Source organism: Mobula birostris, chromosome 3 (genome assembly GCF_030028105.1).
Source record: "Mobula birostris isolate sMobBir1 chromosome 3, sMobBir1.hap1, whole genome shotgun sequence".
Lineage (NCBI taxonomy): Eukaryota > Metazoa > Chordata > Chondrichthyes > Myliobatiformes > Myliobatidae > Mobula > Mobula birostris.
In genome coordinates this window covers 97094826-97118322 of record NC_092372.1, presented here as the reverse complement: position 1 = coordinate 97118322, position 23497 = coordinate 97094826, and the positions used below count along the sequence as shown (strand labels likewise).

At 41.3% G+C, this 23497-nt stretch overlaps 1 protein-coding gene across 12 annotated transcripts in view; it reads right to left on the bottom strand.

Moving 5' to 3' along the window:
* mapk10 (mitogen-activated protein kinase 10) overlaps nucleotides 1-23497 on the bottom strand; it is a 353081-nt gene that overhangs the window by 169615 nt on the left and 159969 nt on the right. Inside the window, exon 1 of one of the 12 annotated variants that reach the window (XM_072253114.1) lies at nucleotides 9678-9742. The exons of 10 other annotated variants lie outside the window; for them this stretch is intronic. Coding sequence is in view for 1 of the 2 variants with exons in the window: in XM_072253111.1 (XP_072109212.1) it covers nucleotides 9678-9728 (51 nt within the window). In the remaining variant the exon portion in view is untranslated. Of the gene's footprint in view, nucleotides 1-9677; nucleotides 9743-23497 lie in introns of those variants that run through there. One more of the 12 variants, XM_072253111.1, reaches the window with a different exon arrangement.

The following is a 23497-nucleotide window of genomic DNA, read 5'->3' as shown; positions in this document are numbered from 1 at the left end:
AGGAGTGGGTATTAGACAGAGAAGACATTACAGAGCAAAATCAGGAAAAGGAGATTACATTTGAGGCTGGAAGATGAGAACTGGAGGTTGGCATCAAAATGTGTGGAGAAGGAGTCAGAGGCAATATGAAGGGCCATCACAAGTTTAGGGAATGAGGTTGTAGGGTAGTTTAGAGATGGGCGTGGACTGAATATTTAGATAGCTTGCTTACGTACCAACAGTTTTCCCTGGTCTGTTCTGTGATACTGAGATCAGATTGTGTTGGAAGTGTCTGGTGATTGGTGCCTTTGCACAAGTTCCCTGCAGTGCTCCATCTTAAGACATGAATGTAGAATAATTTTACCCACCTGGCCCTAACACAGAAAACACTGGGTAACATTTGTAAGGGTGAATCAGGACAGGAAGTGTCCACCTGCATCACATGATTATGATATTCAGCTCAGAAATGGATACAACCACACTTCATTCTCAGCTATATCAAATTTTAATCACGTAGGGCGAAAAAACTATCTAATTTCCAAGCAATTATCTTTTTTTTTCCAATTCTATTTCTGTCTTATTGATGCCAAATTATATTCTCTAGACTTTACCGTGCTAACTATAGCAACTCTGCGATAATTAATTGCCAGTCCTTATTTTTATGTAGCCACGCCTCAGTAATCTGCACCAGCTGTGCTTCCTTTTAAGATAGTATTGCTTATTTGCTTGATATTGACACTGTGCATATTGCTATACTTTTTAATTTCAGTTCCTTTTAAATTACAACCATATTTCTCTAGCCTTATAACTTTATTCCCTGACCAATTCTAATTTTCCTCATTTTTGTTTTCCATAGACTCTTTCTTATTCCATTCATTTTTTGGTTTATAATTGCCTACCTCATCTTGCTAGTTTAAAGTAATTGACACCTCCCTTTCCACAAAATACTGGGACTAATCCAATTCAAATTGGCTCCTTCCTTACCCCTGAAGAGAAACCCACCTTTCTTACATCTTCCTTTATTTATGTGTAATTCTGATCCACCTATCTCTATGTCAATTGCTTTTGGCTGCCAAGATCCTGTTTTTAGTTTGTCATCTGACACATCACCAGGGCCTCGTTCCTGTTATATTTACTGTGTCTGCTTTAATAATAAAATTCTCCATTGTCAGTCCCTTTACAGTCTCCTTTCTTTGGCACAGGAGTTTACCTTGTGGCTGCAGAGAATGCCATCTCACCCTGCAGTGGTACAGCCTGTATCATTACCATGCTCCTGGTCTTCTCTCCGCCTCCTTGGCTGGTTTTAAAGCTGTTAGTTTGGGCTGCATTCTTTTGCTCTGTTCTCAAAGCCGGTGTTCATATGTTAATTACTTGAGAGGGCCACCGTCTGCACATGCTGACTAACAACCTGTCCTAAGTCCGTCTATCCAATTACCCTGCATTCATTCTTTCCCCTTCCTGAAGCAGTGCTTTCTTTTTGGTTTGAATAAAGCCCACCAAGTTTTTCAACACCTCCCCTATGTTTCAGAGCATCTCTAAATTGCTCTAAAGTTCAATGACAAAATAAGATAGAAATCTTCAAACAGGAGACTGAACCTGTTTGCTTTTATCACATGATCTGAAACACAACAAACAGACCATGTCAATTGTGAACACAGCCTCCATCACTTCAACCAGTGCTGCACAGTGCGGCATTTATGATATAAAGAGCTTGCAGGTTGTACATGATTCATTTAATTTGCAGGGATTATTGAGATAAAATAAACTGATATCAATTTTAAATCTAATTCACAATTGTTTAAGTACAGGACTTAAATAATATTTCATTATTTAGTATCAGAAATAACACTGACTTTTTTTTGACCTGCAACAACATAACACAAAATTAAAATATAGAATTTTCAATTATTTCTCTTCAAAAGTAGAATGGTTAAGAAAGATTGATTGACTGCAGTTTGTAAATGCTGTTTTATACAATAAATTGATGCAAATATATTTTGCAATTGTTCATGGAAACTTTGCCTATGGAATTATATTAACTATATCATTGTTCAGAAATGTTTTTGTAACCATTAAACTGAAGTGATACTTCTTTCAAAGTTATTATCAAAGTATATGTATGTTATTATATACAACCCTACGACTCATTTCTTGTGGGCATTCTCAGTAAATCCAAGAACCATAATGAATCAATGAAAGACAGAACACAACAGAGTGGACAAACAACCAATGTGCAAAAGACAACAAACTGTGCAAACAGGAAAGAGAGAAAAAGAATAATAAATAAGCAATAAAATTGAGAACATGAGATGAAGAGTCCATTGGTTGTGGGACCAGTTCAGTGACGGGGCAAGTGAAGTTGAATGAAGATGTCTGCATTGGTTTACAAGCCTGATAGTTGAGGGCTAATCACTTTTCCTGAACCTGGTAGTGCGAGTCCTAAGGCTCTTGTACCTTCTTCCTGATGACAGCAGTAATAAAAGAGTATGACTTAGGAAGTGGGGGTTCTTGATGATGGACGCTGTTTTCCTGTGATAATGCTCCATGTGAATGCACTCAATGGAGGGGAGAGCTTTACCCATGACGAACTGGGCCATATCCATTATTTTTGATAGAATCTTCCATTCAAGGGCATTGTTGTTTCCATACGAGGCTGTGAAGCAACAGTCAATATACTTTCCACCACATATCTTTAGAAGTTTGTCAAAGTATTAAATGTCATGCCACATCTTCACAAACATCCGAGGAAGCAGAGGATCTACCATGCTTTCTTCGTAATTGCATTTACATGCTGCACCCAGGACAGATCCTCTGAAATGATAACACTGAGGAATTTAAAGTTTCTGATCTTCTCCACCTTTGATTCCCCCAACGGTGACTGGCAAATGAACCTCTGTTTTTCTCCTCCCAAAGTCAATAATCAGCTCCCTGTTCTTGCAGTTGCTGAGTGAGAGGATGTTGCTGTGGCACCACTCAGCAGATTTTCAGTCCCCATCCTATATACTCATTTGGCCAATGGCCGTGTTGTCGTCAGAAACTTAAATATGGTATTGGAGCTGTGCCTAGCCACATAGTCATAAGTATAAAGCAAATAGAGCCGGGGGCTAAGCACACAGCCTTGTGGTACACCTCTGCTGATGGAGATTGTGGAGGAGATGTTGGTGGGTCTGTGGAATTTGTTGCTACAGGCAGCTGTGGAGGCCAAGTCAATTGGGTATATTTAATGCAGAGGTTGATAGATTCTTGATTGGTCAAGGCAGGAAAGAATACAGGGAGAAGGCAGGAGATTGGAGCTGAGAGGGAAATAGATCACCCATGACGAAATGGCAGAGCAGACTCAATGGGTCAAATGGCCTAATTCTGCTCCTATATCTTATGGTCTTATGGTAATATATCCAGCCTTACTAAGGCATTGTCACATACTGCTTCATGATAAACTATTACAAATCTCTCTCTCTCACTCATATTAAGAATTCATTCAACAAGAAACAAATAGGAACAAATCCATTTCAATGTTATCAGAAAACATTTAGACTTCAGATGTACCTGTTCCTCTGCAGTTTATTTTTTAGGCAGTTGTTATTTGCTGAATGCTCGTAATCAACATTTTTTGATTCATGTTCAAGTGTGAGGCTTCATGTTCCTAGAAGTCAGGTGCTGTACAAAGCTTCTGTAAGTGCAACATATACCACAGTGCATGTGGGATGAGATTATTCTGCTTTCCATGTCAACAATTTCACAGAAATTCAAGTAGCACTTGTCACCACATATTGCACTTATGCAGAGGAGCAGTTCCTTCCCTCAGAGGCAAATAAAAGCAAACATCGCTTGATTCCCTTAAGATACAAATATTTATCGATGTCTGAGAATAATCTAACTGTAAGTAATGGTTACAAAGCTAAGACAAAGCAGCCCAAACTCCATTTGAGTTCTATAACACTATGGCTAGGATTTCCCACTTTCCAGTAAATAGTGGGGCTGGGCTTCTTTCCACACTTTAGATCCTACTGTGATACTAAACCATGCAGGTGTCCCCCGCTTTTCGAACGTTCGCTTTACGAAACCTCACTGTTACGAAAGACCTACATTAATTCCCTGTTTTCGCTAACAGGTGTTTTCACTGTTACGAAAAAAGTAGCGTGCAAAAAAAAAGGCAGTGCGCGAAAAAAAATCAGCGCACGCCCCCAGCAGCCACTCTCCCTGGGATTCAGAACGGCATTCTAGCCAGCATTGCATCAATAAACACGTGCCTGTGAGCAGTCGTTAGCAAGATGAGTTCTAAGGTATCGGAAAAGCCTGGAAGAGCTCGTAAGGGTGTTACACTTAGCGTAAAACTAGACATAATTAAGAATTTTTTGAGGATGTAACTAGTAGAGTGGATAGGGGAGAACCAGTGGATGTGGTATATTTGGATTTTCAAAAGGCTTTTGACAAGGTCCCACACAGGAGATTAGTGTGCAAACTTAAAGCACACGGTATTGGGGGTAAGGTATTGGTGTGGGTGGAGAATTGGTTAGCAGACAGGAAGCAAAGAGTGGGAATAAACGGGACCTTTTCAGAATGGCAGGCGGTGACTAGTGGGGTACCGCAAGGCTCAGTGCTGGGACCCCAGTTGTTTACAATATATATTAATGACTTGGATGAGGGAATTAAATGCAGCATCTCCAAGTTTGCGGATGACACGAAGCTGGGTGGCGGTGTTGGCTGTGAGGAGGATGCTAAGAGGATGCAGGGTGACTTGGATAGGTTGGGTGAGTGGGCAAATTCATGGCAGATGCAATTTAATGTGGATAAATGTGAAGTTATCCACTTTGGTGGCAAAAATAGGAAAACAGATTATTATCTGAATGGTGGCCGATTAGGAAAAGGGGGGGTGCAATGATACCTGGGTGTCATTATACACCAGTCATTGAAAGTGGGCATGCAGGTACAGCAGGCGGTGAAAAAGGCGAATGGTATGCTGGCATTTATAGCAAGAGGATTCGAGTACAGGAGCAGGGAGGTACTACTGCAGTTGTACAAGGCCTTGGTGAGACCACACCTGGAGTATTGTGTGCAGTTTTGGTCCCCTAATCTGAGGAAAGACATCCTTGCCATAGAGGGAGTACAAAGAAGGTTCACCAGATTGATTCCTGGGATGGCAGGACTTTCATATGAAGAAAGACTGGATGAACTGGGCTTGTACTCGTTGGAATTTAGAAGATTGAGGGAGGATCTGATTGAAACGTATAAGATCCTAAAGGGATTGGACAGGCTAGATGCAGGAAGATTGTTCCCGATGTTGGGGAAGTCCAGAACAAGGGGCCACAGTTTAAGGATAGAGGGGAAGCCTTTTAGGACCGAGATTAGGAAAAACTTCTTCACACAGAGAGTGGTGAATCTGTGGAATTCTCTGCCACAGGAAACAGTTGAGGCCAGTTCATTGGCTATATTTAAGAGGGAGTTAGATATGGCCCTTGTGGCTACGGGGGTCAGGGGGTATGGAGGGAAGGCTGGGGCGGGGTTCTGAGTTGGATGATCAGCCATGATCATAATAAATGGCGGTGCAGGCTCGAAGGGCCGAATGGCCTACTCCTGCACCTATTTTCTATGTTTCTATGTTTCGATCGTGGTGAACGAAGTAAGGACGAAGTGAGTTTGGCTTGTGGAAGTTGACGAAGATGATGTTGAAGAGGTTTTCGCATCCCATGACCAAGAACTGATAGATGAAGAGCTGATGCAATTGGAAGAGGAAAGGATAACAATCGAAACCTCAGTGTCCCACCACCTCAAACCCCGGGCCACGGACAGATACCGATTTGCGGAGAATGCAGCGGTAGCCGAGAGGCACCCAGGACGTCTTTAAGAAAAAAGCCGAAATAAGCAAGCTAATTAATTAGGTACCACCCGGCACGTAAATGTCAGCCCAGGTCAGAAGTGATTGCCAATTTCACTCCCTCTATGTCATTGGCAATTACCTCTGATCTGGGCCGATATTTACTTGCCGGGCAGCACCTAATTAATTAGCTTGTTTATTTCGGCTTTTTCTCTTAAAGATGTGCTGGACGCGTCCCGGCTACCGCTGTACTCCTGCATGCTTCGCGGATCGGTATCGGTTCACTGCCCGGAGGGTGGGGGCCACTGCACCACCCCAACCTCCAACTCAGAGTGAGGGGAAAAAAAATGACAAAAAGTCCAGACTATACAGGTAACCACTGCATTATAGATCATGATCTATGTCATATATTCATGCATCAAAACACAAGTTGAAAAATAATTAATTTTGTATTTATTTCTTTACTTCCCCGCCCCCATGAATCCTGTAAGGGTGAAGTTTAATCTGTACTTCAGTATTTGGCCAGTCTTTTGTGAATTCTGTAAGAGCAAAGGTAGTTACTCAAAAGGCCACAATGAATGTCAGGGCTAAGTTTTTCCACATAGAGAGTGGTGGGTGTGTGGAATGCACTGCCGGTGGTGGTGGTGGAAGCAGATACAATAGGGTCTTTTAAGAACCTCTTAGATGGGTACATGGACAGAAAAATAGAGGGCTATGCGCTACGGAAATTCTTGGCAGTTTCTAGAGTAGGTTAGATGGTCGGCACAACCTTATGAGCTGGAGGCCCTGTAATGTGCTGTAGATTTCTATGTTCTATGAATGGAACCACCTGTACTTGCCCATTGGCATATATTCACAAGGCACATGTAGACAGCAATCAGTACAACGAGGAGGGAAATGTGCACATGCCACATTTCCATTGCTACTTCACCTGATACTGGATGGGAAATTACAGGAAATCCCTGCCCACTAATTTCCTGAGATTCAATCTCCTTCTCAATAAGCAATAGAATTATCTTAATTTTGTCAAATTATTTCCTATATAGAATTAGATATCTAGAGGAAATGGCAAATACTTCCACCAATAACCGCAATATACATAAATGCGTCTCCTCATTTGAACTGTTCATATGGTGGAACATGGCTCCCATTCACATTTAGGAATACAAATGCAGTACACATTTCTGGGGGGAAGACGATAAATGTTGCTGGAATGGTGATATGGAAATCCTGGAGATGAGGACTTCCTGCTGAATTCACGGAACCACATAGGGGAGATATTGACTAAGTCAGAGAAAACTCACACTCTCCTGAATTTGATTTTGTTTGTCACTATGAGAACTTGCAAATGTATTATGAAGGTACCGTTAGCTAATCACTGATTTGACTGTTGAACGTACCTCCCGGAGGTTCCAATGCTGGCAAATGATAACTAGCTACTTACACTCAATGACCACTTTACTAGATACCTCCTGTACCTACTAAAGTGGCCACTGAGCATATGTTCATGGTCTTCTGCAGCTGTAGCCCAACTACTTCAGTTTCGAGATGTTCTTCTGCACACAACTGTTGTAATGTGGTTATTTGAAGTTCAAAGTTCAAGGTAAATGTATTTTCAAAGTACATATAGGTCACCTTATACAACCTTGAGATTAATTTTGGTGACCAAGGTCCTGAGGCTCCTGCACCTTCTTCCTGACAGCAGCAGCAAGAAGAGAGCATGTCCTGGGTTGTGGGGTCCTTGATAACCGATGCTGCTTTCCTGGGACAGTGCTCCATGCAGATGTGCTCAATAGTGGGCAGGGTTTTAACCATGATGGACTGGGCCATACCCACTATTTTATATGGAATTTCTGTTCTAAGGCATTAGTGTTTCTATACCAGGCAATGATGCATCCTGTCAATATACTCGCCACCAGACATCTATAGAAGCTTGTCAAAACTTTAGATGTCATGCCAAATCTTCACAAACTTCAAAGGATGTTGAGGCGCTCCCGTGCTTTCTTCATAATTGCACTTACATGCTGGGCTCAAGACCGATCTTCTGAAATGGTAACACTGAGGAATTTAAAGTTGCTGACTCTCTCCACCTTTGATCCCCCGATGAGGACTGGCTCATGGACCTCTGGTTTCCTGCTCCTGAAGTCAATAATCAGCTCCTTGGTCTCAATGACATTGAGAGAGAGGTTGTTGTTGTGGTACCATTCAACCAGATTTTCAATCTCCCTCCTATATGCTGACTCATCACCACCTTTGATTCAGCCAATGACAGTGCATTAGAGCTGTAAATATGGCATTAGAGCTGTACTTAGCCATACAATCATAAGTGTAAAGTGAATAGAGCCAGGGGCTAAGCACACAGACTCCTGGTGCACCTGTGCTGACGGAGCTTGTGGAGGAGATGTTGTTGCCAATCTGAATTGACTGGAGTCTGCATGTGAGAAAATCGAGGATACAGTTGCACAAGGAGGTAAGGATGCCAAGGTCTTGAAGCTTATTGATTGGTTTTGGGAGTTAATAGTATTTAATGCTGAGCTGTAGTTGATAAAAAGCATCATGATGTATGCATCTTGGATGTCCAGATGTTCCCAGGCTGAGCAAAGAGCCAATGAAATAGCATCTGCGGTGGCTCTGTTGTGCCAGGAGGTAATTTGGAGCGATCTAATTGAACTACTGTTGCCTTCCTGTCAGCGTGAACCAGTCTGGCCATTCTCATCTGACCTCCCTCCTTAACAAGCTGTTTTTGCATACACTGGGTGTGCTTTTTTTCTGGCATTATTTTCTGTAAACTCTAAAGTTCATTATGCATGAAAATCCCAGGAGATACTAAAGCCACCCAGTCTAGCACCAACAATCATTCCACAGTCAAAGTCACTTAAATCCCATTTATTCCCAATTCTAATCTTTGGTCTGAACAACAATTGAACCTCTTGGCCATGTCTGCATGGTTTTATGCATTGAGTTGCTACCAGATCATTGGCTGATTAGGTATTTGTGTTTATGAGCAGGTGCATCGATGCCCCTAATAAAGTGGCCACTGAGTGTATATTGACATGAAAATAGGCTAGTGACCATAACAAGTTACGGAGCTGTGTTGTGCTGAGAAATGCTTTCCTTTGGAGTGATGCAGAACTGTGGCTGTTGTCTTGACATAACATGTTGGGCTGGCAGAAAACAGAAATCAAGCCAACCACTGTCAACACAAAATACAAGCAATTTCTGACCATCAATTGTGGTGGATGATTTTGCATCAAAATTTCCAGTTTAATGCAACCCAAGCAGTGCACTTGTCTGCTGGATTGAGCTGGCATTTATCAAGTTCTGATAACCTTGACTGAAGATATTTGGGAAACAAGCCTTATACATGTTGCCACGAGACTTAATTTTATTTGGAATCAAAACTGCCCCTCAAAGGACTTGAAAGATATCCAACATAGACTGTAGATCAGATTTATTTCCCCTTCAGTTGATAAAACATCTTAGCCCACCTTACTTATGTGCTCAGTGGAAGTATTTTCATCTTTAACCTGCTTGATTTGCGTTTAATCCTCCTTGAGGACTTCTGTATATAACTTAGTCTGATGGTTTGATGCTGTGGAACTGCTGAATTGTTATAGATGAGGAGTTGTAAAAACACAAACACAAGAAAGTTTGCACATGCTGGAAATCCAAGCAACACACACACAAAATACTGGAGGAACTCAGCAGACAAGGCAGCATTTATGGGAAGAGTAAACAGCCAACATTACAGGCTGAGACTCTCCATCAGGAGTTGTAAAGAGGTTGTTTTAAGATCTTGCTTTCAGTCTGGATTTTCCATGAGTAGCATTTGAAAGGGCAAATGAGAGAACAGAGGCCAGCTCTGAAATGGGTCTCCAACTACCTTTGTTAATTTGGCTGAAATGATTGACTCCATGGGATAACACCTGATCATATTCAGCAAGGCTTCCAATATGCTCAGCTCCAGTCATTCTCTTCTGATGAAATTCCTGCCAAAACAAATGATGTCACACCAGAATATATGATGGCCATTGAGCTTATTAAACATTTTGATTCTTTACATAACAGGAAAGACTTTCTTAATGTACATACAGAACTTCTTGATGAAGTTCTATATAGACAGGGAGTTATCCTATCATGGAAAACATGCACCTTAAGGTCAGTGCACAGCTTTGCTCTTCTTTGCAAGTACTGTGCTAAATCCCAACCAACGTACTCACCCAGGAGGCCATCATATTCCTCTCCCATCTCATGCCAACTTTTGGGTGAGTGTAGTGTTTTCTCCCAGTGCCCTCACTTGCCAATTCTTGCTGTAGTTAGCCATTTCCACTCTCAGGAAGGCTTGATTCATTAATATAGTTCACCAGGATTGTTGCCTTGGATTCAAACCAAGTCAACAGGTTTTCATGAAAGGTGTATCACATTTGATAAGTTTGATAAAGTTCTTCAAATATGTAACAAGCAAAGTCAACAGATGTAGTTATTTCAATTCCAGAAAGTGTTTGACAAAATGCCACATAAAAACACAGGGCTCATGATTTTGAGTTGGAATGTGATCGAGGCAGGTACAATTACAATTTTGAAAAGACATTTGGATAGGTAAATGGATAGGAAGGGTTTATAGTGATATTAGCCAAATGCAGACAAGTAGACCATAAGATCCTCAGACACAGGAGTAGAATTAAGCCAGTCAGCCCATCACCCCTGCTCTGCCATTCCCTCATGGCTGATTTATTATTCCTCTCAACCCGACTCTCCTGCCTTCCCCCCATAATCTTTGATGGCCTAACTAATCAAAAACCTATCAACCTCCATTTTAAATATACTTAATGACTTGGCCTCCACAGCCATCAAAGCAAAGAATTCCACAGATTAACCTCCCTCTAACAAAAGAAATTCCTTCTCATCTCTGTTCTAAAAGGATGTCCTCTTATTCTGATATTGTGCCCTCCGGTTCTAGACTCATGCACTAGAGGAAACATCCTCTCCACATCCACTCTATCTAGGCCTTTCAATATTCGAAATGTTTCAATGAGATCTCCCCTCATTCTTCTAAACTCCAGTGAATACAGACCTGGAGCCATCAAATACTCCTCATCTGTTAACCTTTCATTCTCAGAATCATTCTCGTGAACCTCCTCTGGACTCTCTCCAATGCCAGCACATCTTTTCTTAGATAAAGGGCCCTAAACTGCTCACAATATGCCATCTGCAGCTTGACCAATGCCTTATAAAATCTCAGCATTACATCCTTGCTCTTGTATTCTAGTCCCCTCAAAATGAATTCTAACTTTGTATTTGACTTCCTCACCATGAACTCAACCTGCAAATTAACCTTTAGGGAATCCTGAACAAGGACTCCCAAGTCCTTTTGCTCCTCTGATTTTTGAATGTTCTCCTTTTTTAGAAAATAATCTATGCCTTTATTCCTCCTACCTAAAGCGCATGACCACACACTTCCCTATACCATATTCCATTTACCACTTACTTGCCCATTCTCCAAACTTGGTCACAAAGCCATTAATTCTGGCATCCAATTCTGCCTTTCTGAAACATAACGTGAAAAGAGGTGGTCCCAATACCAATCCCTGCAGAACACCACTAGTTACTGGCAGCCAACCAGAATGGGCTCCATTTATTCCAACTCTTTGCCTTCTGCCATTCAGCCAATCTTCTTTCCTGTAATACCATGGGCTCTCATCTTCTTAGCAGCCTCATGTATGGCACTTTGTCAAAGGGCTTCTGAAAATCCAAGTAAACAACAGACACTGATTCCCCCTCGTCTATCTTGGCTCTTATTTCCTTAAAGACTACCAACATATTTGTCAGGCAATATTTCACCTTGGAAACTATGCTGACTTTGGCCTACTTTATCATGTGCCTTCAAGTACCATGAAACCTCATCCATAATAATGGACTCCAACAACATCCCAACCGCTAAAGTCAGGCTGACTGCCCTATACTTGCCTTCCTTCTGCCTCCTTCCTTCCTGAAAGAGTGGAGTGTAATTTGCAATTTTCCAGTCCTCCAGGACCATTCCAGAATCTAGTGATTCTTGAAGTATCATTACTAATGCCTCCACAATCTCTTCAGTTACCTTTTTCAGAACCCTGCAGTGTACAGGTTTCCCCCGCCATCCGAAGGTAGAGTGTTCCTATGAAACGGTTCGTAAGCCCGAATGTCGTAAAGCGAAGAAGCAATTACCATTTATTTATATGGGAAAATTTTGTGAGCATTCGCAGACCGAAAAACAACCTACCAAATCTTGCCAAATAACACATAAAACCTAAAATAACAGTAACATATAGTAAAAGCAGGAAAGATATGATAAATACACAGCCTATATAAAGTAGAAATACTTCTCCACAATCACTGCCGGCACTGTTCTCCGTACCAAAAATCTCACACAAGCGCCGTCGACAAAAACACTCTCTCCAGTAACCTTTAAGCTATGAAGCTGCCAAATCATACCAAGTAACACGTAAAAATACACAGCCTATATAAAGTAGAAATAATGTATGTACAGTGTAGTATCACTTACAGGAATCGGGCAGACAGCTTGCTGAGCACACTGATGGTGGTGTGTTAGACTGAGTCGTCGAAGTTTGGGTGGTGCAGTGGTCCCCACTCTCCGGGCAGCGAACCGATACCGATCTGCGAAGAACGCAGCTGTGCAGCGGTAGCCGGGAGACACACAGCACATCTTTAAGAAAAAAGCCGAAATAAACATGCTAATTAATCAGGTGCCGCCCGGCAAGTAATTGTTGGCCCAGATCAGAGAGAATTGCCAATTACATCGCCTCTGATCTGGGCCGACAATTACGTGCCGGGCAGCACCTAATTAATTAGCATGTTTATTTTTGGCTTTTTACTTAAAGATGTGCTGTGTGCCTCCCAGCTACCGCTGCATTCTCCGTGAATCGGTATCTGTCCGTGGCCTGGGGGTTGGGGTGGTGGGACACTGGGGTGTCGTCTGTTTCCATCAGGCAGGCAGCTCATCTTCTCCTATGTCTGCCCGCCTCAATGTCGAAGGTCGAGGTTCGTCGTCTGCTGTGGCTGGCGTGGAAGGCTTACTAGACTGCTAGCCTCACGTATTTTTCTATCATACAGTTCTTTGTAAGCACTCAAACCATCCTGCAAGTATCCCCTAAACTGATGTACCCTTTCAAAATTAAAGTCGTACTTTATCATTGCAGCGAAAAGCTCACGCAGTTGTTTCACGTTCAGTTCGCTACTGCATTCGGTTTCAATTATTATCCTTTCCTCTTCCAATTGCATCAGCTCTTCATCTATCAGTTCTTGGTCATGCGATGCCAAAACCTCTTCAACATCATCTTCGTCAGCTTCCACAAGCCAAACTCACTTTGTCCTTACTTCGTTCACCACGTTCGAAACGCTTAATTATGTCTAGTCTTACTCTAAGTGTAACATCCTTACGAGCCCTTTCAGGCTTTTCCAATACCTTAGAACTCATCTTGCTAACAGCTGCTCACAGGCACGTGTTTAAGCAATGCCGGCGAGAATGCAATTCCGAATCCGGGGGAGAGCGGCTGCTCGGGGCGCGCGCTGCCTTTTATCGCACGCTGAATTTTTTCGTAACAGTGAAAACACCTTCTGTTAGCGAAAACAGGGAACTAATGTAGGTCTTTCGTAACAGTGAGGTTTCGTAAAGCGAACGTTTGAAAAGCAGGGGACACCTGTATTCCATTTGACCCAGGTGACTTACCTACATTCAGACCTTTCAGCTTCCCAACCACCTTGTCCTTAGTAATAGCAACTACACTGACTTCTGCCCCCTGATATTCTCAAATTTCTTGCATACTGCTAGTGTTTTCCACAGTGAAGAGTGATGCAAAATACTTATTAATTTCAACTGCCATTTCTTGTCAAACTTTGAGTCTAATCTATGAAAAAGTTAGTCTGACAAATTAACTTTATCGTAGATTAGATTCAAAGCATCAAGCAATTTTATTCTAATTCCAACCATTCAGTTCATGCTCTTACGGCAATATTGGTTAGTCAGGCTATCAAACAAAATAAATGTAAAGATAATACATTTACTGATCATTCTGGTTCAAGGAGGCTCAATACTACTGAAACACCACTGAACTTAACTATGAAACAAGAAGGGTGTATTTAAATGAACTCGACTGCTTTGGAATGAATTTAGGAGATGTAATTCAACACAATATGAATTCAGGGTTTTCCCCCCAAAATTTAATCGATGTTGGTTGTGCAAATGACAATGCAGTTAGGCACATAAATTGTAATTAAATGTAGCATTTAATTAAGTATAGGTTTACCCATGCTAATTTACTACACATTCTTGTTCAACACAAGGAGTAATCTTGATCATTTTCAAGAAGTGTCGTAGGCACTGATTAGATCGCCTTAAGTAGTAATTAAAGTATTTTCTACTAGCACAATAAGCTTGTTGCTGCAGACAACAGCCATTATTCAGAAACATAAAGTACTGTCATAAGCTATGGGATTCTGGCAATGCCCTCCAACTGCCAATTCTTGGGCAACACCTCCTGCCTGACAAATGATAATTACACACACAAAACCACAACCCCTCAGAACTGCTAATTAGGAGAGCTACAAAAACAGATTTTTTTTTAAAGTCTGCCTTCAGTTACCTCTTATAGCTTAATTTGAATTGTACTCATTCTTCCATTTTTAACTACTTTTTAACTATATTATTTAGAAGTCATTAATAATGAATAATTAATAATAATTGAAGTAATCTCCCTCCTTGGGTTGTCAGCTCATTTGGTGACCCTCGAACCTCCAGTTTCAAATCCCTTTCCAGAGATCTTCTGTAGGTATAAAAATCAAGGCCAACACTCCAGTGGGATACTTGGAGAAAGGGACACCCATCCAAGGTATCAACTTCCACATGTGATTTCAAACCCACTAACAAGACAGATTGCTGTTTGTGGGAGCTTCTGTGTAGACTGACTACCATACTTATTACATCACAATGGGATTTTACCACTTTGATTTGAGATCTTTGTTTTGTTTTCTCCCTTTCACCTTTCCCCAGTTTTTCCTTGTCAAAAACATTTCCTTGTCAGATACAAAAATAGGTATTCATAGTGCTTTACAAATGCGTGTAGCATAGAAATTTTCTAGAGTCAAACAAGTCACTGTCAGGACTCTAGATTACCATGTCAGTGCAAAATACATCACTCAACATCAGTAAGACCAAGGAATTGATTGTGGACTTCAGGAAGGAAAAAATCGAGGGAAGACACATCAATCCTCAGCGAGGGATCACCAGTGGAAAGTGTCAGCAGTCTTAAGTTCCTGGGTGTCAGCATCACTGAAGATCTATCCTGGGACCAACATATTGATGCAATTACAAAGACAGGGGCTCTATTTCATTAGGAGTTTGAGGAGATTTGGTATGTCACCAAAGTCTAGCAAATATCTATAGATGTACCATGAGCACTCTAACTGGTTGCATCACCGTCTGGTATGGAGGGGCCACTGCACAAGATCAAGAAAAGATGCATCATGAGCACTAGCAGCAGTAAGGACATCTTCAAAAGGCCACTCCTGGCACCCAGAACCTGCCCTCTTTTTCAATGCTACCAATAAGGTGGTGGTACAGGAGCCTGAAAGATACACACTCAACATTTTGGGAACAGCTTCTTCTCCTCCATTATTAGATTTCTAAATGGACTATGAACCCATATACACTACCTCACTACATTACATTTTTATTTATATAGAGCATTGTACTGCTACTGCAAAACAACACATTTCATGACATATGCTTGTGATATAAAACTTGATTCTAATCAACTTCTCCAAAGTCAATTTTCCTCACATGTAATGCTTATGGAAAGCTGAGTGCAACTACTTTATGGAGAGCTGACAGCAAGTAATCATGTGTCAGGTAGAAAAAGAGATTCAATCACATTCTTAAAAGATCTCTGAAGAGTTTTAACATTGAACATACTACTGGAAGTCTGTTTGGTGCACCTGCCTGAAAAGTAGTACTTGTTCATAGTGTATGAGGAAGCTAGAATGGAAGAAGCAAAAAGGAAAAGAGAATCTCAACAGCTACAGCATCCCAACACCCATCACCCATCACCTTTATGAAAGGAACTTTTTAGTCTAGATTAGCCTAATCAGCCATCTCCATACACATCACAACACTATAGACTAGATGTCATGGTGTTTGGAATGAGAGGCAAACAACAACAATTTGTGCAAGGCATGACTGCCGATGCTTGTTCTAGACCAGCTGAATAAGACTGCATTTTGCCCAGATATATTTGCAATGTTCCATGAAAATGGAACTCAAAAAATCTGCTAGTATGAAAGGCGATCTTTCCAATTTGCTAGCCAGCCACCTTTTTGTTCTTTTTTCTTCGTGTTTACTTTTACTGCATCAAACATACAGTGTTTAACAAACCTCGAGGCTAAAATAGATTTACAAAATAGCTCTACGTTGCTGTATTCCAGAGTGGATAGGTTGCAGTTATAAAATACTTTCACTTCATTGCTATCTTCAGGAAGATTAGAGTTTGCAAAAAAATACTTTTGCAGTAACTGAAACGTCCCATCTCCTTTAGTCTCTTCATTTTTGCAGTAGGGTAGAGGGTGGGGAAGACTCATTAGCAAATGATTTACTAATTCCAGAATGTGGAGGGTACATACTAGATTATCCCCCTCAAATTAGCCCTCATACCACACAGCTACATCAACATCCTGGCCAGTGATTGTTAGTGGGCGTCAAAGCCAGGAAGTAGGGTAGCGGTATCAGTGGCTGTGCATGGAGTGGATCCAGATTGGACGAACGGTGTTTGTGGTTGAAGGTTAAAGGAATACTTTAGTTGGAATTGCTGAGAGGCTTCAGTCAGTACCAGGTGATAACAACCCTGGTTTTCCTAATCCACAAGGTACCCCAAGACATACAAAGTTCTATCAATTAGCACATACGATTGAGATTCAATCTGCTTAAAATTAGACTAACACGTTTCATTTGAATACTTTTTTTTTGTTTTTAACAAGAACATCATCCAGCACCTGAATCAGCACCATTAATGTTCCAACAGGTGGGAAAATGATGGTTTTGAAGTAGTGGGGCTCATCTACGTCTGATCAGATCTTTCCATGTCTCCACCCTGCTCCAAATTTCTATATATCCCACTTGTTTTCTCACATTGACACAGGATGTCAAGTCTGTGCTTTCTCTGGTTATAAGAAACAGGAAGGAGACTAGCAGCCAAACTGAGCAATGGTAGTAACAACAGCTACAGTGGAGGCATATGTCAGACATTGTAATAGACTTAGAAATCCCAGATTTGTGTAGAGGATACCCAATTAAACTGACTGCAAAAAACAAACTCCTGGAGGAACTCTCTGGGGGTATAAAAATTGTTCATGTTTTGAGTCAAGATCCTGCTTTATGACTCCAATCTTGATGACTTAAGTACTGGACATAATCTTATAGTTTATGCTTACAGTTTTCTTTAAGATATCTGATAAAGAGACTGCTAACCAAAGTTAACAGGAGGAAAGCCAGAAAATTAGTTGGACAGCAGGTGGAGAACAGATGGTATAAAGAATGTTAATTTTACATTGGCCAAGTGGTTAAGGCATCGGTCTAGTGATTTGAAGGTCACTAGTTCAAGCATTGGCTGAGGCAGCGTGTGTGTCCTTGAGCAAGGCACTTAACCACACATTGCTCTGTGACGACACCAGTGCCAAGCTGTATGAGTCCTAATGCCCTTCCCTTGGACAACATTGGTGGTGTGGAGAGGGGAGACTTGCAGCATGGGCAACTGCTGGTCTTCCATAAACCTTGCCCAGGCCTGCGCCCTGGAAACCTTCCAAGGCACAAATCCATGGTCTCACGAGACTAACAGATGCCTATATAAAAAAAATTTACATTGTGATAGGTGAATTTTGTATGGACAAGACTTGTATGGATTTCTGTGTTCCTCCATACTGCTAAGAATTCTGCCATTAACCCTGTTCTCAATCTTCAAATTTGACCTTCCTCTGCATCCTGTCAATGTCCCACTGCAAACTACACACTATCCACAACTCCACCAAACTTGGTTTCATCTACAAACTTACTAACCCACCCTTCCACTTTCTCATCAAATTATTTATAAGGATCTCAAAAAGCAGGGGTCCAAGAATAGATTCTTGTGGAATCCACTGGTTACTGCCCTCCATCTACAACTATCCATTACTTTCTATAGGCAAGTCAATTCTGAATCCACACAGCCAAATTCCGCTGGATCCCACGCCTCCTGACTTTCTGAAATGAGCCTATCATGGGGAACCTTAATCAAATGCCTTACTAAAACCTATATGTGCCATATCAACTACTCAACCTTCAATGTGCTTTGTCACATTTTCAAGAAATTCAGTCAGACTCGTGAGGCAAGACCTACTCTTCACAAAGCCATGATGACTAACCTTCTCTTAATGCTTTTAACTCCTCTCTAAGAATCCTCTCCAATAATTTGCCCACCAATAAAGAAAGACTCACTGGTCTATAATTCCCTATTCCCTTTCATGAACAAAGGAATAATATTTGCCAACATCCAATCATCTGGTACTAGTTTTCAGTGATCAAAGTAGAAAGGGTCTCATTTAAAAGAATCGATACACAAACTTCAATCTATCATGCATAAAATGCAAAAGTGCACACAGAGCAGAAACGAGTGGATTTCCTGCAAAGTTACAGAAAATGGCAATGTACATAGGATATGAAATACACATTCTTGTTTCACGCACCTATAATCAGCATGTTTGTCTGTCTGATACCTTTTCTTTAACATTTCATTTTACATTCTTATTACTATCTCTAAATTCCATGAACTTGTTTGACTCCAACCCACTATTTTGATTCAACAAAATTACATAAATTCTGAATTATTTTCCTCCTCTGATTTCGGTCTTTTCCGTTTTCTGCTGATCCACACTTTTCAAAACTTCCTTTGCTTCATCATTAGTGGAAAAACATTCAAACAACTGGGTCTTATATAAATTAATATATAGATAAATCGGTTCATTATTGTCACATGTACTGATGTACAGTGAAAAACTTGTCTTGCACACTGCCCATACAGAATTATTCATTACTATGATTCATTGAGATAGCACAAGGCAAAACAACAACAGAATTCAAAATAAAGTGTTGTAGTACAGAAAAAGTGCAGTGCAGGTGGACAGGATTCAGTAGCTGAATGTCTATTCCTTCACATTTCCTTTTCTTTAAAAAAATCTCAAAAATCATTGCCTCACTCTCCTTTCTCACTTCAGGGCTCCTCTACATTTTGCTCACTGGGAAACAAATTGAGCGCGAAAATCTACTGTTAAATGTTGGAAAGGGACAGTAAAAGTTTTCAGTTTATAACGTTGGTACAAAATGCTCAATGCGGGGAAAAATGCAACCATTGCAGCAGAGCAGAACAACTTTCAGACCAAAACAACATGCCTTCTGGTAAACAAAGTAGCATCTGTCAGTCCTAGAAGCAGGCTTACATTTAACATCTGCAATAACCAATAAACAAAAATGTTAAATGAATTCTAAATATATTTAGAAAGAGAAAGTAAATATGAACATTTTCAAATGGAAGATCAAAATATGAATGTTAGAACTATAAGGAGCATGAGGCATACAAAATTAAAATGAATTAAAATAACTGTTGATAACTGGAGGAAAGAAAACATATATGAAAACATGTTAAAAATCTAAGCATACCTGCAGTGTTATCTAGAGCAATGGACTTGGCAAAAAAGGCTTGAGAAAGTAGCAATGCCATCTTATATTGGGAAGACTGAAAGGCAAGTTCAATGTTAAGCATACATTCCTCAAAATGAATGTGATACCCTGGCATTACACCAATGGTGGCATCACCATGGAGTATGAAGTAAATCTGACAAATCAGGAAGCATTAGGCACAAGACAATAGGTGCCTATACATCTACCATGCTATCCAATGGTGAAATGGATCATATGTGTCTCGAAATTCATCCTCAGTCAGTCCGGCCAAGCAACGCATATAGATTCCTCTGCATTTTATACTCAATTCACCAAAATTCATTCAGCTGATTTCAAACAAATACATTTAGAATTGACATTCTAAGCTGTTGGTTAGCAATTAGCTGAATGAATTAGTGAATTTGATTCTGTCCGTTATTACCATAGAAACCATAGAAAAACTACAGCACAGAAACAGGCCTTTTGGCCCTTCTTGGCTGTGCCGAACCATTTTCCGCCTAGTCCCACTGACCTGCACACGGACCATATCCCTCCATATACCTCCCATCCATGTATCTGTCCAATTTATTCTTAAATGTTAAAAAAGAACCCGCATTTACCACCTCGTTTGGCAGCTCATTCCATACTCCCACCACTCTCTGTGTGAAGAAGCCCCACCTAATGTTCCCTTTAAACTTTTCCCCCCTCACCCTTAACCCATGTCCTCTGGTTTTTTTCTCCCCTTGCCTCAGTGGAAAAAGCCTGCTTGCATTCACTCTATCTATACCCATCATAATTTTATATACCTCTATCAAATCTCCCCTCATTCTTCTATGCTCCAGGGAATAAAGTCCTAACCTATTCAACCCTTCTCTGTAACTGAGTTTCTCAAGTCCCGGCAACATCCTTGTATACCTTCTCTGCACTCTTTCAACTTTATTTATATCCTTCCTGTAATTTGGTGACCAAAACTGAACACAATATTCCAGATTCGGCCTCACCAATGCCTTATACAACCTCATCATAACATTCCAGCTCTTATACTCAATACTTTGATTAATAAAAGCCAAGGTACCAAAAGCTCTCTTTACGACCCTATCTACCTGTGATGCCACTTTTAGGGAATTTTGTATCTTTATTCCCAGATCCCTCTGTTCCACTGCACTCCTCAGTGCCTTACCATTAACCCTGTATGTTCTACCTTGGTTTGTCCTTCCAACGTGCAATACCTCACACTTGTCTGTATTAAACTCCATCTGCCATTTTTCAGCCCATTTTTCCAGCTGGTCCAAGTCCCTCTGCAGGCTCTGAAAACCTTCCTCACTGTCTACTACACCTCCAATCTTCATATCATCAGCAAATTTGCTGATCCAATTTACCACATTATCATCCAGATCATTGATATAGATGACAAATAACAATGGACCCAGCACTGATCCCTGTGGCACACCACTAGTCACAGGCCTCCACTCAGAGAAGCAATTCTCTACTACCACTCTTTGGCTTCTTCCATTGAGCCAATGTCTAATCCAATTTACCACCTCTCCATGTATACCTAGCGACTGAATTTTCCTAACTAACCTCCCATGCGGGACCTTGCCAAAGGTCTTACTGAAGTCCATGTAGACAATATCCACTGCCTTCCCTTCATCCACTTTCCTGGTAACCTCCTCGAAAAACTCCAACAGATTGGTCAAACATGACCTACCACACACAAAGCCATGTTGACTCTCCCTAATAAGTCCCTGTCTATCCAAATGCTTGTAGATTCTGTCTCTTAGTACTCCCTCCAATAACTTACACACTACCGACGTTAAATTTACCAGCCTATAATTTCCCAGATTACTTTTCGATCCTCTTTTAAACAACAGAACAACATGAGCCACTCTCCAATCCTCCAGCACCTCACCTGTAGACAGCGACATTTTAAATATTTCTGCCAGGGCCCCTGCAATTTCAACACTAGTCTCCTTCAAGGTCCGAGGGAACACCGTCAGGTCTCGGGGATTTAATTTTCCTCAAGACAGCAAGCACCTCCTCCTTTTCAATCTGTACAGTTTCCATGATCTCACTACTTGTTTCCCTTAATTCCATAGACTTCATGTCAGTTTCCATGGTAAATACAGATGCAAAAAACCTATTTAAGATCTCCCCCATTTCCTTTCGCATATAGCCGACCACTCTGATCTTCAAGAGGACCAATTTTATCCCTTACAATCCTTTTGCTCTTAATATACCTGTAAAAGCTCTTTGGATTATCCTTCACTTTGACTGCCAAGGCAACCTCATGTCTTCTTTTAGCCCTCCTGATTTCTTAAGTATTTTCTTGCACTTCTTATACTCCTCAAGCACCTTACTTACCCCCTGTTTCCTATACATGTCATACAACTCCCTCCTCTTCTTTATCAGAGTTGCAATATCCCTTGAGAACCAAGGTTCCTTATTCCTATTCAATTTGTCTTTAATCCTGACAGGAACATACAAATTCTGCACTCTCAAAATTTCTCCTTTGAAGGCTTCCCACCTACCAATCACATCTTTGCCAGAGAACAACCTGTCCCAATCCACGCTTTTTAGATCCTTTCTCATTTCTCCAAATTTGGCCTTCTTCCAGTACAGAACCTCAACCCTAGGACCAGATCTATCCTTGTCCATGATCAAGTTGAAACTAATGGTGTTATGATCACTGGAACCAAAGCGCTCCCCTACACAGACTTCCGCCACTTGTCCTAACTCGTTTCCTAACAGGAGATCCAATACTGCATCCCCTCTAGTTGGTCCCTCTATATATTGATTTAGAAAACTTTCCCGAACACATTTTACAAACTCTAAACCATCTAGACCCCTAACAGTATGGGAGTCCCAATCAATATATGGAAAATTAAAATCCCCTACCACCACAACTTTATGTTTCCTGCAGTTGCTGCTATCTCTCTGCAGATTTGCTCTTCCAATTCTTGTTAACTATTGGGTGGTCTGTAATATAATCCCACTAATTTGGCCATACCTTTCCTGTTTCTCAGCTCCACCCATAAGGACTCAGTAGACAAGCCCTCTAATCTGTCCTGCCTGAGCACTGCTGTAATATTTTCCCTAACAAGCAATGCTACTCCCCCACCTTTCATTCCTCTGCCTCGATCACATCTGAAACATCGGAACCCTGGAATACCAAGCTGCCAGTCCTGCCCCTCCTGTAGCCAAGTTTCACTAATTGCTATAACGTCATAATTCCACGTGTCAATCCACGCCCTCAACTCATCCGCCTTCCCCGCAATACTCCTAGCATTGAAATATATACACCTCAGAAGATTTTTACCACCACTCACAACCTTTCTATTAGCGGATTTGCTTGAACTTTTAACATCATTTATTTTCACCCCAGCCACACTGTCAGCTCTGGCACTCTGGTTCCCATCCCCCTGCAAATCTAGTTTAAAGCCTCCCCAATAGCACTAACAAACCTCCCTGAAATGTTATTGGTCCCCCTGTAGTTCAAGTGTAACCTGTCTCTCTTGTACAGGTCCCACCTGCCCCAGAAGAGGTCCCAATGATCCTGAAATCTGAAACCCTGCCCCCTACACCAGTTCTTCAGCCACTTGTTCATCCTCCAGAGCATCCTATTCCTACCCTCACTGGCACCTAGCACAGGTAGCAATCCTGAGATTACCACCCTTGAGGTCCTGCTTTTCAACTTCCTACCAAGCTCTCTATACTCACTCTCCAGGACCTCCTCACTCTCTCACTCTTCCTTGCTATGTCATTGGTACCGATGTGCAACATGACATCACAAGACAGAGGAGCAGGAGTGGGCCATTCGGCCCATCAGGTCTGCTCCGCAGCTCCCCCATGAGCTAAACTATTCACCCATCTAGTTCCAATTTCCGGCTTTTTCCCCATATCCCTTGATACCTGTCAATCTCCTCCTTAAACACCCTCAATGATCGGGCCTCCACAGCCATATGTGGCAA